Source organism: Carlito syrichta, unplaced genomic scaffold (assembly GCF_000164805.1).
Source record: "Carlito syrichta isolate Samal-C Ts95f unplaced genomic scaffold, Tarsius_syrichta-2.0.1 Scaffold305211, whole genome shotgun sequence".
Classification (NCBI taxonomy): domain Eukaryota; kingdom Metazoa; phylum Chordata; class Mammalia; order Primates; family Tarsiidae; genus Carlito; species Carlito syrichta.
Genome location: NW_007249307.1, coordinates 285174 through 300796, shown reverse-complemented (window position 1 = coordinate 300796; position 15623 = coordinate 285174). Strand labels below are relative to the sequence as shown.

At 39.1% G+C, this 15623-nt stretch overlaps 1 protein-coding gene across 7 annotated transcripts in view; it reads left to right on the top strand.

The window, feature by feature from the left end:
- The window catches only part of SMARCA2 (SWI/SNF related, matrix associated, actin dependent regulator of chromatin, subfamily a, member 2), a 193369-nt gene extending 180159 nt beyond the window's left edge, over nucleotides 1-13210 (top strand). For all 7 annotated transcript variants that reach the window (XM_021714086.1, XM_021714085.1, XM_008061339.2 and 4 more), the window contains 4 exons: nucleotides 134-235; nucleotides 3103-3235; nucleotides 10493-10635; nucleotides 12287-13210. In XM_021714086.1, the coding sequence (XP_021569761.1) occupies nucleotides 134-235; nucleotides 3103-3235; nucleotides 10493-10635; nucleotides 12287-12322 (414 nt within the window). In that variant the 3' untranslated portion in view covers nucleotides 12323-13210. The remainder of the gene's footprint in view (nucleotides 1-133; nucleotides 236-3102; nucleotides 3236-10492; nucleotides 10636-12286) is intronic.
- The last annotated feature ends 2413 nt before the right edge of the window (nucleotides 13211-15623 follow it).

Here is a 15623-nt window from a genome sequence, read left to right as displayed (position 1 = left end):
TGTGCAGTCCCACATCCCTGGCAGGGCTATATTTTGTGAAGACAAAGAAAAACCAGGCTTTGTTGACTAAGTACTGATTATTGCATTTTCCTCTTCCTCTTTTCTTCTCTAATTTATCCAAACTCTCCACTAGGAAAGAATTCGTAATCATAAGTACCGGAGCCTGGGCGACCTGGAGAAAGATGTCATGCTTCTCTGTCACAATGCTCAGACGTTCAACCTGGAGGGATCCCAGGTCTGTCTCCAGTTGTCTAAAAAGTTTTTAACCTAAAATGTGCCTGTGTTCTTTTAAGTAAAATATTTCATTTTCTACCCTTTGAATCATTGCTACTACCCTGGCAGAAGGAAAATGAAAAATAAAAGCCTATATTCCGTGCTACCTGTGTAAGTAAATAGAGGCTTTGGCATTTTCAAATTACCTTTGTACCACAGCTATGCTAGCTCCTACTCACACTTCCCTCCAAGGCCTGTCTTCTAATTAAAGGAAGGATCCAGTAAATCATTTAAGGTAATACTGAAAGGCCAGCAGCAATACTGTCTTTGCTTTTATAGAGATTGTGTATTTGATTACATTTTCCTTCATTTTTCTGATTGTAACCTTGCTCAGAAGTTAAACTACTATGATTTAAGACAAAATACAGGGAGGGAAAACAACATACACTGTCTCTAATTGCTTTTATAAAAGTCCTTTTTTCCCCAACCCAATTGTAATTTACTTTCCTTCTCCATAGTTTGCAACTCTGAGTTCTTAAGTGAACTAAATTTATTCAAATAACAAGGGGGAGAAAATTTTCACTTTAATTACACCTCAACTACTGGCACCTTTTGTACAAACTCAGTTTTTCCTGTCTTTACTTCTGGGCTGATGCTCTCATATTTGTGATTAACAACAAACAAGACAACATGTCAATGTGTCCCTCCAACCACCATAGCGTCAAATCACCCTTCAATTCCTTTAGCTTTTTTCCTGATTGTACTCTTTTGCCTTGATGCCAATTGCAATCATCAAATTGGAGAACATAGGAGTCCTCAGAATGTGCTTTGAACAGACTACATTTCCAGGTAAAATGTGGTATTATCTTGACCTTTTGGAGGTCTTGAAAGCAAACCTTCTGTATTCAAGACACTCTCCAAAGAAAATTAAGGTGAACGACAGGGCATAGAGAATAAGTAGAAGAGTCAACAAAGAGGGCTTGGTGAATAATAATTTATTTTCGTTTCTGGATAGGTTTTTGGATTCTTTATGTCAGTATGGTATTTTTAATCATGATATGCATCCAGTCCCTTTCTGGTCCCACAGCCTCCCTATTGATCTGTAGCTCTCTTTCACAACTGAAACGGGGTGATAAATGACCTCTTCATTTGTTTCCCCATGCAGGCCATCCTAGATACTAGTTTGTCTTTCTCTAATCACCTTCTTATCCTGTCCATGTACTCTCCTCCCAAGGATCCCCATGAAGGTTCTGGAATGAATTTCATCTTGTAGACTGCTTTCTAAAGTCTAACCTCAGTCTTTGGCTTCATCTCCTGCTACTCGTCAACCCATTCACACAGTTCATCGTCCAATCAGAGTGATACCATAAACACCTGTTTCCGCAGATGCATTTCTCTTAACTTCGAGATCATTGTAGATTCACAGACAGTTGCAAGATACAATAGGGAGAGATTCTGTGTACCCTTCACAAAATAGTGACATGTTGGTGAACATTGTACAGTTCTAGGAAATTGACATTGATACAGTCCCACCTGCAACTTCTAAAGTCTTGCCTCCTCACCTTTCTCACTTTCTCTCCTTTCCTAAAAAACAAATCTCTCTTCTTTCTCACTCCTGAAGGAGTCCTCCTCACCTTTAAGATCCAGCTTAACTCTTGCCTCTGGCATATTCAGCCCCTGGTGTCCCTATCCCACATCTCTTTCCTTGATTCTCTGTTCTCCTATTGTTTGCTGACTGTATTGTTTATTTGGTGCTTACTACATGTTGCACAGTCACTTCTGTGAGTGTGTAGGTTTTCTTTACAGTATAGGAAAATATTCCTCAGATCAAAGGCCCCCCTCTTTTTAAACTTTTTTTTTTTTTTTTTTTGATTTGGAGTCTCACTCCATTGCCCAGGTTGGAGTGCAATGGCACTCTCCTGGCCACCGCAGCCTCAACCTGCTGGTCTCCAGTGACCCTTCCGCCTCAGCCTTCCGAGTAGCCAGAACTACAGGCACGCGCTACCACACCCAGCTAATTTTTGATTTATTGTAGAGATGAGGCCTCGTCAAGTTGCCCGGGCAGGTCTTGAACCCGCAGGCTCAGGCAATCCACTTGCCTCGGCCTCCCAAAGTGCTGGGATTACAGGCTGAGCCACCAAGTCCAGCCTAAACATTTTTAATGTAGTAAAGACATAACATAAAATGTATAATCTTAATCATTTTTAAGTGTATAGTTCAGTTGTGTTAAATGTATTCACATAGCTGTATAACAGATCTCTAGGACTGTTTTATCTTGCAAAACTGAAACTCAGTGCCTATTAAATAACAACTCTCATCCTCCCAACCCTTGGCAATCACTGTGCTACTTCTCATTTCTCTGAATTTGAATACCTCATATAAGTAGAGCAATACAATATTAGTCTTTTTTGTGACTGACTTATGCACTTATGGACTAAGCATAATGTCCTCCAGTTTTCTCTGAGTTGTAGCATGTGACAGGATTTTCTTCCTTTTTTAAAGACTGAATAAGAGTCCATTAAATGTATATATCACCCCTACAATCCATTCATTTGTGGATGGATACTTGGGTTGGTTGCATCTACCTCTTGGCTCCTGTGAATAGTACTACTATAAACATAGATGTGTAAATGTCTTTTCAAGACCCTGCTTTTTATTATTTTAGTTCTACCTATACTTGGACTTTGTCCTGTAAGATGATGTGTGTCTATATTCAGGTTTGGTATTTTGCTACTGGATTTTCATGTAGGCATAAAAGCTAATGGTGACATTTCTACCAAAATTCCTGTAAAATAAAGCTGGTGTATTGCATAAGGAAGAGCATGCTACCATGGTGAATCTTGGGCCCTCAGCTTGCAATTTTTAACAGATGCCACTTTGACCATTTAGATCTATGAAGACTCTATCGTGCTGCAGTCAGTTTTTAAGAGTGCTCGGCAGAAAATTGCCAAAGAGGAAGAGAGTGAGGATGAAAGCAATGAAGAGGAGGAAGAGGAAGATGAAGAGGAGTCAGAGTCCGAGGGTAAGCCCAGGCATCAGGTTCTTCCACACCTTCTTGTCCTTTCTCACCTGTGCAGATATTTCCATAGATGCTAATAGAAGAGACTCCAGAGTTGGGCAGATCTGGATTCAAGTCCTTAGTTTACTTTGTCAATTCTGGGCAACATTGGGCCAAGTACTTAACCCTGCTCACGTGCAATTTCCTTATCTGTAAAATGGAGGTCATAAGAATGACTTCCAAGCATGTTCCTAATAAATAAAATAAGAATGCCACAAAAACCAGTGTGCTACACTTTTATATAAAACAATATTTACATATAGAAAATTAAAACTAGAAGGCAACTTCTGAAATTGTTAAATAAATATTAGGATATGGAATTATGTAATTTTTTACCTTAAAAAATATTTTCCAAGTTATCTATATTAAGATTGTAATGAGAAACCTAATGATTTTTTTCTTTTTTAGCCCAAGGCCATTCTATTGCAAACACTCTCTGAATGTTGCCTTTGAATAGTAGCATAATATACATTTTCTACCAACACTGCTGTTAATACCACCTAGCTATTCTTTAGCACAGTAATTCTCAAACCCAGAGGGCTTGAAGAACATAGATTTCTGGAGTTCACTCCCAGTGTTTCTGATTCAGTAGCCTGTAGTGGAACTGGAGAGTTTGCATTTCTGACAAATTCCCAGGGGATACTGATACTGCTGGGCAGGCAACCACACTTTGAGAATCACTGCTGTAGAAAATAATTGTCAAACTGAATTGGAACAGTGGTCCATTTTATCTATCATAGGATTTTTTTATTTTTTATTTTTGAGAGGATACTGATTCTTGTCTTTATTTAAAATGTTGATACTTTGCTTATCATGAATTTTTTGGCATTAATCTTGAATTTTTAATATTGTGTTAGAATACTATTTGATTACTGAGTTTCAGTGTCACCTTAAATTTTACACCCAAGGCAACTGCCTCTATTTACCATAGTCCCAGTCCTGGTTGATAACCTGAATATTCCAAAGGTTAAGGGTGCTTGCAGAAGTCTAAAATTTCTTCTTACCTGATTATGTTTTTATCCCATACCTCCTCTCAAAGTAATATATCCCAGTAGTTATGGTCTGCTGTGTGAAACAGTACAGGCATGTTTTTAAAAAATCATTGGGTTTCTAGTTACATTCTTAATACAGATGACTTAGAAACTATTTTTAAAGGTAAAAAATTACATAATTCCATATCCCAATATATATTTGACATTTTCAGAAGTTGCCTTTTAGTTTTTCTTTTCTATATATAAATATTGTTTATAAAAGTATAGCACAATTTTGTGGCATGATTTTTTTTAACTTATTTTGAACATTTTTCTATGGCAATGAGTGTTTTTCTACAGCAAGTTCTATTAACATGTATAATATGTATTAACATTCATTAATGAATGTAAGAAAATATATTAATCTCACTCCATTAATCAGTCTATTTCTAAATAATGCGAGTCTGAGCATTCTTATCCATAAATTATTGAAAACATTTAAGACATATCTGATGTATACATATTGTCACATAGAGTGGCAACTACATTCTTGCCAACATCATGCATAATTGTCTCTTTCCCAACACCCTCATCTGCTCTCAGTAATATTCTTTTTAGTTAGTCTGCCTTTTATTTGTTATTAATTTAACTTTTCTCAATTTCATTTAGTTATTCCCTGGTTCTGTCATTTGGTGACTATGTCTGCGTCATCTATCTTCACTGTATGTTTCATAATTTTAGAGCCAAATTTCTAATCTGTTTTCAAATAGGTGCGCTCTTATCCCATCTACCGATGTAGTTTCTTTTTTTTTTTTTTTTTGAGTTGGAGTCTCACTCCGTCGCCCAGGCTAGAGTGCAGTGGTACGCTCACGGCCACTGCAGCCTAGACCTGCTGGACTTAGGCGATCCTTCCATTTCAGCCTTCCAAGTAGCTGAAACTACAGGCGTGTGCTACCATTTTTGATTTATTGTAGAGACAAGATCTTGCCAAGTTGCCCAGGCTGGTCTCAAACCCCCGGGCTCAGGCAATCCACTCGCCTCAGCCTCCCAAAGTGCTGGGATTTCAGGCTGAACCAGTGAGCTTGGCCCAATTTAGTTTCTTTAATCTCTCGAGACTGTGTATTAAACTTCTATTTTTGCTGTAACAGATTACAAACTTAGTGGTTTAATACACCACAGATTTACTGTCACACAGTTCTGTGGGTCACAAGTTTGGCATGGGTCTTTCTTTGGGCTAAAGTCAAGATAGCAGCAGCCTGTGTTTCTTTCTGGAAACTCTAGGGGAAGATCCATTGTGTTGCTCATCCTGATTGTTTGCAAAGTTCAATTTCTTGTGTTTGTAGGACCATAGTTGCCATTTTCTTGCTGGCTGCCAGCTGAGGGTCATTCCCAACAGCATTCTTTTGTCTCGAGATCCCTTTGCTCCATCTCTAAAGCCAGCGTGCTTTAAAGAAATCCATCTTTAAAGGATTTCTTCTCATATTGAGAATCCTTCTCATATTGCGTCTTTTTTATCTTTTCTTCTGCCTCCTTCTCTTCCAAGTTTAAGGACTCCTGTGGTTATATTGGGCCCACCTGGATAATCCAGAATAATCTCCCAATCTGAAGGTCCAAATAGAAACCCGAATCTCTTGTACCATGTAATGTACCACATTCAGTGAGGAATTAGGATGTGGACATCTTTGGGGGAGCTGATATTCTGCCCACCATAATTTGTAATTAGAACTTTTCATGAGTTCATAGAGTCATGCCATAAAACCTTAGGAAGCTATTGTAGGGCTCGCCTGATGGTCTGGTTTGTAAGCCTGCTTGTCCATAGCAGTCTGTCAGGTGGGTTTTTTTGGTGGGACATATTCATTGACACCCAAGCCTAACAGCTTTAGGGTGCCTCACACTGCAAGGCACATTAAGGTCACGTGCTTGAGGATGAATTTTTGCCCCTACCGCTGATCTTCTGCCCTTTGACACTTCGTGTGGATTTCCTACTCTCATGTCAGGAAAAACCACACCTACATAGATGGAGATATCTCACTTTGTCTACATTATTCATCAATGCCCAGTATTAATGACTGCTGGCATCCATTTTTTTTTTGAGGCCCGGCCTCACATTTGTATGCATTTCCATTAGTAGGTCTTTTCATCATTAATCTTTTCTTCCTGTCCTAAATTACTCCACCCAAAGCAAAGGACCTCATCTTATAGCTCGTTAAGCATCATACTTCTGGGTATAATGAATGGAAGCCTTTTGGCTACAGATATATTTTGTGTCCTAGGAGCTGCCAGCCTTTGCCCCATTTGCCATGAGGGAAGGGCATCTGCCGCTACTGCTACACTTCAGTTCGAAATGGCCCTTCTCTACATTCTTATTAGTTTACGTTTCCATGAAAGATTTCATTTTTGCTAATGTTTTGTAGGTTCCTCCACTTCACAAAAGAAGTCTGAAAAATTCTCATCTGTAAGAATCCTTCCAAAACTGGTTTGCATGAGAGACCCACATTCCCAGTGCATTCATCCTCAAACACTAAAAATGGTATTCTGTGGTTGCCTATGCCAGATAGATGCCATGGAGCAGATGTTCTTTGTTCCTTGGGATACACATACCTCTCTCTGTGTTAGTGCACCTTGAACTTTGCTGAGTTTTATTATTTCTTTCCTTGGAATAGTCCTGTGAAGGTAGAAATGGGTGCCATCTTTCTGAAGGCTAACTTGGCAGAGCACTGTTAGAAATGTTAGACATGTCTACCATACCTCCCTCAAATTCTGCCAAGATACATTAACAAATAGCAGAGATGAGAATTTTTGTAGCAGCTTTGTTCAATGGGCAAAAATGCAAGAGACTTCACCCATCACTAGGGAACTGGTTAATACATTTTTTTTTTCATTTTTGAGTAGGAGTCTCACTCTGTCACCCAGGTTGGAGTGTGGTGGCACACCCACAGCCACCGCAGCCTTGACCTGCTGGGTTCAGGTGATCCTTCCACCTCAACTTTCCAAGTAGTTGGAACTATAGGCGCATGCTACCATGCCCAGCTACTTTTTTGGTTTATTGTAGAGATGAGGTGTCTCACCAAGTTGCCCAGGCTGATCTCGAACCCCTGGGCTCCTGCCTCGGCCTCCCAAAGTGCTGGGATTACAGGTTTGAGTCACTGTGCCTGTTCTTGGTTAAGTAAATTACAGCGTACCATGACATGGAAAATTTTCAGATGTCAAAAAGAATTAGGCAGGTTATATATGAGCCAACACATAAAAATGTCCTCCATACAAGGGAGGACTCAAAAATATCCAGAATTTATTTCCTAATAATTGTGCATATATTGTTACATTAAACTTCAGTCACCTTCAAAGTATGCTCTGTTTGATGCAGTACACCTACTGAGATGATTTTCATGGTTCAAAACAGTGTTTGAACTTGTCACTGTTGGTGCCTTTTAGTGCTTCTGTTGTTTCTTGTTTTACCTCTTCCACTTCGGCAAAACATTTCCCTTTGAGAACTTTTTTTTCACCTGGGGAACAAAAAGTCACTTGGGGAAAGATTAGATAAATAGGGAGGGTAAGACATGAGGGTCATACTGTTTTGGGGCAAAAACTGCTGAACACTCAGAATGGTGTGGTCAGGTGTGTTGTCATGGTAGACAAACCGGTTACCTGTTTGCTACAACTTGCGACCTTTCTTCTGCAACACAGAAGAAAACTATAGAAAGAATTCAATTATATATGTATATGTCTATGTGTAGCTATACATATTTGAATTTTTATATTTTATTTTTTTATTTTAAAGATGTGGGGTACAATTCTAGATTAGGTATACAAATGTTCATTATGCAGGTCCCCTTGTTGATGAGTTGTACTTCTCCCTTCCCTGGCACTTCTCCTTAACTGTCAATCCGACCCACCCTCCACTGGCAGTTTTCCAGTACTACCAATCCCTTTCTTACAGTATTATGATAATTGTTCATGGTTCACTTATGAGTGAGAACATACGGTACTCTGTTCTTTATTTCTGTGATAGATCACTGAGTATGATAGACTCTAAGTCCATCCAGGTTGCTGTGAAGTCCATATGTTTGTCCTTCTTTATGGCTGAATAATATTCCATTGTGTACATGTACCACTTTTTTAAATCTAGTCCAGCTTCGATGGGCAGCATGGTTGGTTTCATGTTTTTGCTATTGTGAATAGAGCTGCAACAAATATGCATGTGCAGGTATTTTTTTTGTGGAACTGAGTTCCTCTCAGTATAATCCCAATAGGGGGATTGCTGGGTCGTATGGAAGGTCAATTTCTAGTTCTTTCAGAAACTCAACCTGTCTTCCAAAGAGGTTGCATTAGTTTGCATTCCCACCAGCAGTACAGAAACATTTCTTTTTTTCTGCATCCTTACCAGCATCTGTTGTTTGTTTTATTAATGATGGCTATTCTTACTGGGGTTACGTGATATCTCAAAGTGGTTTTGATTTGCATTTATCTGATGATTAGCAAAGCTGAGCATTTTTTCTTGTGTCTGTTGGCTGCCCATATATCTTCTTTTGAGAAGTGTCTATTCATGTCTTTTGCCCACTTTTTAATGGGGCTTTTTTTTTCTTTTTGGTACATTTGAGTTCCTTGTAGATCCTATATGTTAGGCCTTTGTCAGATATACAATTGGCAGATATTTTTTCCCATTCTGTGGGCTGTCATCCTGTTCTCTTGATGGTTTCTTTTGCTTTGCAGAAGTTTGTCAATTTGAGGTCCCACTTGCCTATCTTATTTCCTGTGGTATGATCTCTTAGGGTTTTGATCAGGAATTGGTTGCCAGTTCCAATTTCTGTAAGGGTGTCTCCTGCATTTTCTAAGATTCTTATAGTTTGAGGTTTTACATTTAAGTCTTTGATCCATTTAGAATTAATTTTTGTGTATGGTGATAGGTAGGGGTCCTGTTTTAATCTTCTGCATGTGATCAGCCAGTTTTCCTAGCATCATTTGCTGAATAGGTTCTCCTCTCCCCAGTGGCTGTTGTTGGAGGCTTTGTCAAAGATGAGTTGGTTGAGAAATTGAGGCTTTGCTTCCGAAATCTCTATTGTGTTCCATTGGTCTTTATGCCTGTTCTGGTACCAATACCAGACTGTTTTGATTACTGTAGCCTCATAGTAAAGTTTGAAGTCTGGAAGTGTGATACCTCCTGCTTTTTTTTTTTTTCCTAAGGATTGTTTTGGCTATTTGTGGTGAATTCTTTATATTGTTATAAAGAGAAATTTTATATATTATTATGTAATATGTTGTATAATAATTATATAATTACTATATTGTAGACAGGGAGTTTTATAGAATCTCTGTATATAGAATTATACACACACATACAGAAATTGATGTATTTGCAGGTATGGCATAAATATTTTTTTTTCCTGAAAATAATCACCAGAAAGAGACCTGTAGGGAAGACTAGAAATATAGGGGAAAGGAAAATTTTAAGAGTGTTTTTTAGCCGAGCTCAGTGGCTCAGCCTGTAATCCTGCGCCTTTGCGAGGCTGAAGTGAGTGGATTGCCTGACCCCGCGGGTTCAAGACCCGCCTGGGCAGTGAGACCTCATCTCTAAAATAAATCAAAAAATCAGCCGGGCATGGTAGCGCATGCCTGTAATTCCGGCTACTCGGAAGGCTGAGGCAGAAGGATCGCCAGAGCCCAGCAGGTCGAGGCTGCAATGGCCAGGAGCGGCCACTGCACTCCAGTCTGGGCGACAGAGTGGACTCCAACTCAAAAAAAAAAAAAAAGTGTTTTTTTGTTTTTTGCTTTTCATTTTTACCTTTCTACATTGTTAAAATATTATTCTACTATTTGAGTTTTCTTTTTGTTTAAGCCAACTAGAATTATCTACACAGCAAAATTATTGGTCTGTCTTTGAAACCTTTACACGTCCATTTTTTCATGTAAAAGTTCTATTAAATAAATGCCTACACGCCTGCACAGAGTAGGAAACGTTCCCCTCATTATCCCTGGTTGAGCATTAGGAGACAGGAAAAGGGCCCAGCTCAGCTACCCTTTGTGAGGCCTCGCTTCCTCCAGTTGCCTGCCTAGCATGACTATATAATTTATCATCCAAATGAGACATGTTTGCAAGTGAAAGGGGCAATGCAGAATAGACATAAATTGGGAATGTTCTGGACACTCTGGGATGTTTGGTTTGATATCTATAGAATAGCGATAATCTTAGTACCTATAAAAAGATCTCCCTGTGATTCCTCACTGGTGTCTGTTTCATTTGTTTTGGTTGTAGCAAAATCTGTCAAGGTGAAAATCAAGCTCAACAAAAAAGATGAGAAAGGCCGGGACAAAGGAAAAGGCAAGAAAAGGCCAAATCGAGGAAAAGCCAAACCTGTAGTGAGCGATTTTGACAGTGATGAAGAGCAGGATGAACACGTAAGTGTGGCTCACTCGGGCTGATGGCACAGAAGTCCTCTCTACTTCGCCTTTGCCTCCCACGTGACCATGCCCTTTCAACCTTTTCACTTTATTCCCCAGGAATGGAAATGTCACGATTTGGTGAGGTTTCATTATTGAGAGATGTGAACAAACCTGCGTGATTTAGAACAAAGGATTTGGGGCTTTGTTTATTGCTTTATTTAATAGCTTTCAAAAATGAAAAACTACTAAATCAAATTCCCGAATCCTCCTTTTTAAATCTTTCCACACACTTACTAATAAATATGGTTTTTCTCCATGGCCAGTTAATATGTTATATCCATCACACCCAGCATGGTGCCTAGTATATAGTAGTAGATTAGATGGCAGAATGAGAAAAAGTGTTATGTCAGAGTTTTTGGCTTGTGTTGCTACTTAAGGGGCCATATGAAAACTCAAATGACTTTAAATACCTGGAGGTGTTATTTTAAATATTTGAAAAATTCAAGGAGCATTTGAGCTAGGCCCTGAAAAGAGATACCTTCCTGTACAATAGCGTATCTGATGTTTATATCAGCATGAGATAGATGTCACTTTCAAGATATTACACATGACAGAAAAATGTACTTAGGTGTTACGTGTATTTATTTTACTCCAGGTTGTGTAGCAAGTAAATAGCAGAGACTGAACTCAGACCCAAGTAACATTCCTCAGTCTAGTGTACTATCTCTGACTGGGCAACAAGATAGAATGACAGGCAGAAACTTCGAATAATGCCTTGCCTTTTGAAGTGCCCTCTGTTTCATTCATTTGTATTCGTACTCCAAAGGAGCTCTGATTTCCTACCACCCAAACTTTTTTCTTTCTGGGAAGATAAATTTTTATTTTAGTGTGTATGCTACTTTGATTTTCCTTCAACTCTCTGCCATTTTGGTAAAGTTTCAGGATTATTTTCTCACCTTGGCATAAGCATTAAGTACATTTATTTATTTTTTTTTTAGTTGAAGTCTCACTCTGTCACCCAGACTGGAGTGCAGTGGCATGCTCCCAGTCACCGCAGCCTCCACCTGCTGGGCTCCAGCAATCCTTCCATCTCAGCCTTCCAAGTAGCCGGAACTACAGGCACACTCTACCACGCCTGGCTAATTTTTGATTTATTGTAGAGATGAGGTTTCACCAAGTTGCCTGGGTGGGTCTCGAACCCACGGGCTCAGGCAATCCACTCGCCTCAGCCTCCCAAAGTGCTAGGATTACAGGCTGAGCCTCTAAGCCCAGCCCATTAAGTACATTTAAAATATCATGTCTTCTTTAGAAGATTTACCAGTGATTAGACATCAAATGTATGGTATTTTTTTTTTCTCTCGTAAATTTTCTAAAGCATAGGGCTAAAAACAGCAATTATTAGTCATAAACTTTTCCAACTAAAGTGAAAGGGCAAAAACACTGGCATAGAAGGTGGCTTATTGCTTGGTATTTTTGATAAAGAATTCCCCTTCTTAGCTTAAAAGCTGTCAATGTCTCTTAAATATGTTTCTGCCATCTCACAGAACGAGATATGGAAGGTTAGCTTTCTAACAATGTCATTTTTTCCTACTTTGCCTCTTGATGGTTTATTATATCTTTTTCTTGCATATGATTTCACTTCATTATATCTTATTTTTACTTTTAGGAACAGTCAGAAGCAAGTGGGACTGATGATGAATGATCAACACGGACCTTTTTTCCTTGGTAGAACTGAATTCCTTCCTCCCTGTCTCACTTCTACCCAGTGAGTTCATTTGTCATATAGTCACTGGGTTGTTTCTATATCATCGTCATCTATAAACTAGCTTTAGGATAGTGCCAGACAAACATATGATATCATGGTGTAAAAAACACACACACACACAAATATTTGTAACATATTGTGACCAAATGGGCCTCAAAGATTCAAAGATTAAAACAAACAAAAAAAGCTTTTGATGGAAAATATGTGGGTGGATAGTATATTTCTATGGGTGGGTCTAATTTGGTAACAGTTTGATTGTGCCTGGTTTTATCACCTGTTCAGATGAGAAGATTTTTTGTCTTTTGTAGCACTGATAACCAGGAGAAGCCATTAAAAGCCACTGGTTATTTTATTTTTCATCAGGCAATTTTTGAGGTTTTTATTTGTTCGGTATTTTTTTTTTTACACTGTGGTACATATAAGCAACTTTAATAGGTGATAAATGTACAGTAGTTAGATTTCACCTGCATATACATTTTTCCATTTTATTGCTCTATGATCTGAAAAAATGCTTTTTGAATTGTATGAGATTTATGTCTACTGTAAACATTGCTTAATTTTTTTCTCTTGATTTAAAAAAGTTTTGTTGAAACGCTATTGAATATTGCAATCTATATAGTGTATTGGATGGCTTCTTTTGTCAACTTGATCTCCTATGTTACCAATGTGTATCGTCTCCTTCTCCCTAAAGTGTACTTAATCTTTGCTTTCTTTGCACAATGTCTTTGGTTGCAAGTCATAAGCCTGAGGCAAATAAAATTCCAGTAATTTCGAAGAATGTGGTGTTGGTGCTTTCCTAATAAAGAAATAATTTAGCTCGACAAATGCTGCCTCTTTTTTTTTTTTTTTTGGTTCTAGGAGATTGAAACCCGGCAGTTTCCTGCAGAGGGCTGAGCAGGATCTTGTTATAGAACACTTGACAGGGGGGAAGAAAAAGAAAGGGAGAGGGAGAAAAGAGAGAGAACTGACAGAACCAGTCTCTTGGATAATCTAGGGTGTCCCGAGAAGCCAATTGCATCAGTGACTTTTAACTGTTAAACCACAGGAAAAATGCTACCGTCGACCAAGCCACACAAAGTCCTTGCTCAGCCTTTCCTAGTGGCTTAGAATCTGTTTTTAACCAGAAAATCTGTATGGTTATTTATATCTTTTGATTTTAAAAGGTTTCAAAAGTATTCAGTTGAAAGACTGGTTCAATGAACATTCATATACCCTTCTGTTGAGACTCAATGATTAATATTTTATCCCTCCCCCATTTTATTATACCAAACCATTGTAAAATAAGTTACTGTCATTATGACACTCTTTTTTTTTTTTTTTGAGTTAGAGTGTCACTCTGTCGCCCAGACTGGAGTGCAGTGGCCGCTCCTGGCCACTACAGCCTCGATCTGCTGGGCTCCAGCGATCCTTCCGTCTCAGCCTTCCGAGTAGCCGGAATTACAGGCACGTGCTACCATGCCTGGCTGATTTTTTGATTTATTGTATAGATGAGATCTCACCAAGTTGCCCAGGTGAGTCTCAAACCCATGGGCTCAGGCAATCCACTCACCTCAGCCTCCCAAAGTGTGGGATTACAGGCTGAGCCACCGAGCCCGGCATGACACTCTTAATACTTGCTTTCACCCCTAATACTTTAGAACAAATCTCCTAAGGATAAGGGCATCTTCTGGCCAACCACAATCCTACTATTATACCAAAAGGAATTAATAATAGTTCCCTAATATCTAATATATAAGCCACAATCACATTTTCCTAATTTTTCTAAAGTTTTTTTGTTATTGGCCAGGGTCTTATCAAGATTTGTACCTTGCATTTGATTTTAATGTTTGTCTCAATATCTTTTTTAAAAGTTCTCGAAAAACCAGCACAAAGTTTGGTTCATTCCTTCCTAAGGAACTAATGATAACAGATCAAAATGGGAGAGTTTTCCATCATCACTAATGAATTGGTAAAAATGTCCTTTGTTAGAATTGTCTAAGAGCTCCAGGATCCTTGCTTTTACAAATGAGGACTTACCAATGCTATATCCCATTTTGAATCTTCAAGGAAATTTGATCCACATACAGTACAACCCTCCTGAATGTCAACATTCATGTCTGAATTTTCAATGTGAGTTTCCTTTCTTGGTTTGTTTCTAGGATTGGCTAACTGCAATAGAATTGGAAACATTCTTGAAAGAGTAGACCATTAATAATTTTTCCTACTGAGATGATTTAAGTTCATAGAAAACAAGCTTCTTTCCCTGCTTCTGTTTCTATATTTTTTTGTGGTCATTGCAATTTCTTCTTGGCTTCAGAGGCATTGCTATTTATTTAATTTTTTTTTAGTTGGAGTCTCACTCATCACCCAGACTGGAGTGCAGTGGCATGCTCCTGGCCACCGCAGTCTCGACCTCCTGGGCTCCGGCAATCCTCCTTCCACCTCAGCCTTCCAAGTAGCTGGAACTACAGGCGCGCTACCACACCCGACTAATTTTTGATTTATTGTAGAGACATGTCTCACCAAGTTGCCCGGACGGGTCTCGAACCTGCGGGCTCAAGCAATTCACTCGCTTCGGCCTCCCAAAGCGCTGGGATTACAGGCTGAGCCACCGAGCCAAGCTGGCATTGCTATTTAAAGCCATCAAAACCATTGTCTTTATAATTCAGGATTTCCTATTGAATGAAGAATGTTCTCTAATCCTGCTGTCTTTGGCATATTATTCTCCTGGGCTATAGTAGAAGTGAGAGTCAGGGAAGACTGACAGGTACCTTCATGGTGTGGGCACAGAGTGAGCATGTGCATCAACCAGCTTACCTGGCCATGGCATCCATCTTGTTCAGTTCCAGGCGCTGAGCTCATCAGGCCTAACTCATTCCAAGATCAGTGGTTTTCTAAAAACAGAAAGGAAGCTAAGAGTATCAGGCTATGTACCTACCTGATCCTTTGTGTTATTTTATTCCATTACAAGAACTGTGTAAATAACTCTTAGTTCTTGTTCCTGTTTTACAAATAGGAATAACGCAAAGAATAGCAATGGCCTGTGCACCAGAAGCTGGATTTGGAAGTTAGATCTTTGACTCCAGAGCCTACGTTTCTTGTAGCTTTCCCAAGTGAGTGAGGCCTGGAACTGGTCTTGTTGATAAGTCTCAGGCACCCATTTGCCCAGCCCTTGCTGTTGCAATTGGGTTTACAAACAAGTTTTGGCTCAGTCTGCTTGTTCCTCTAACTGAGGATGGAGCATCTCTGAGACCCAGTT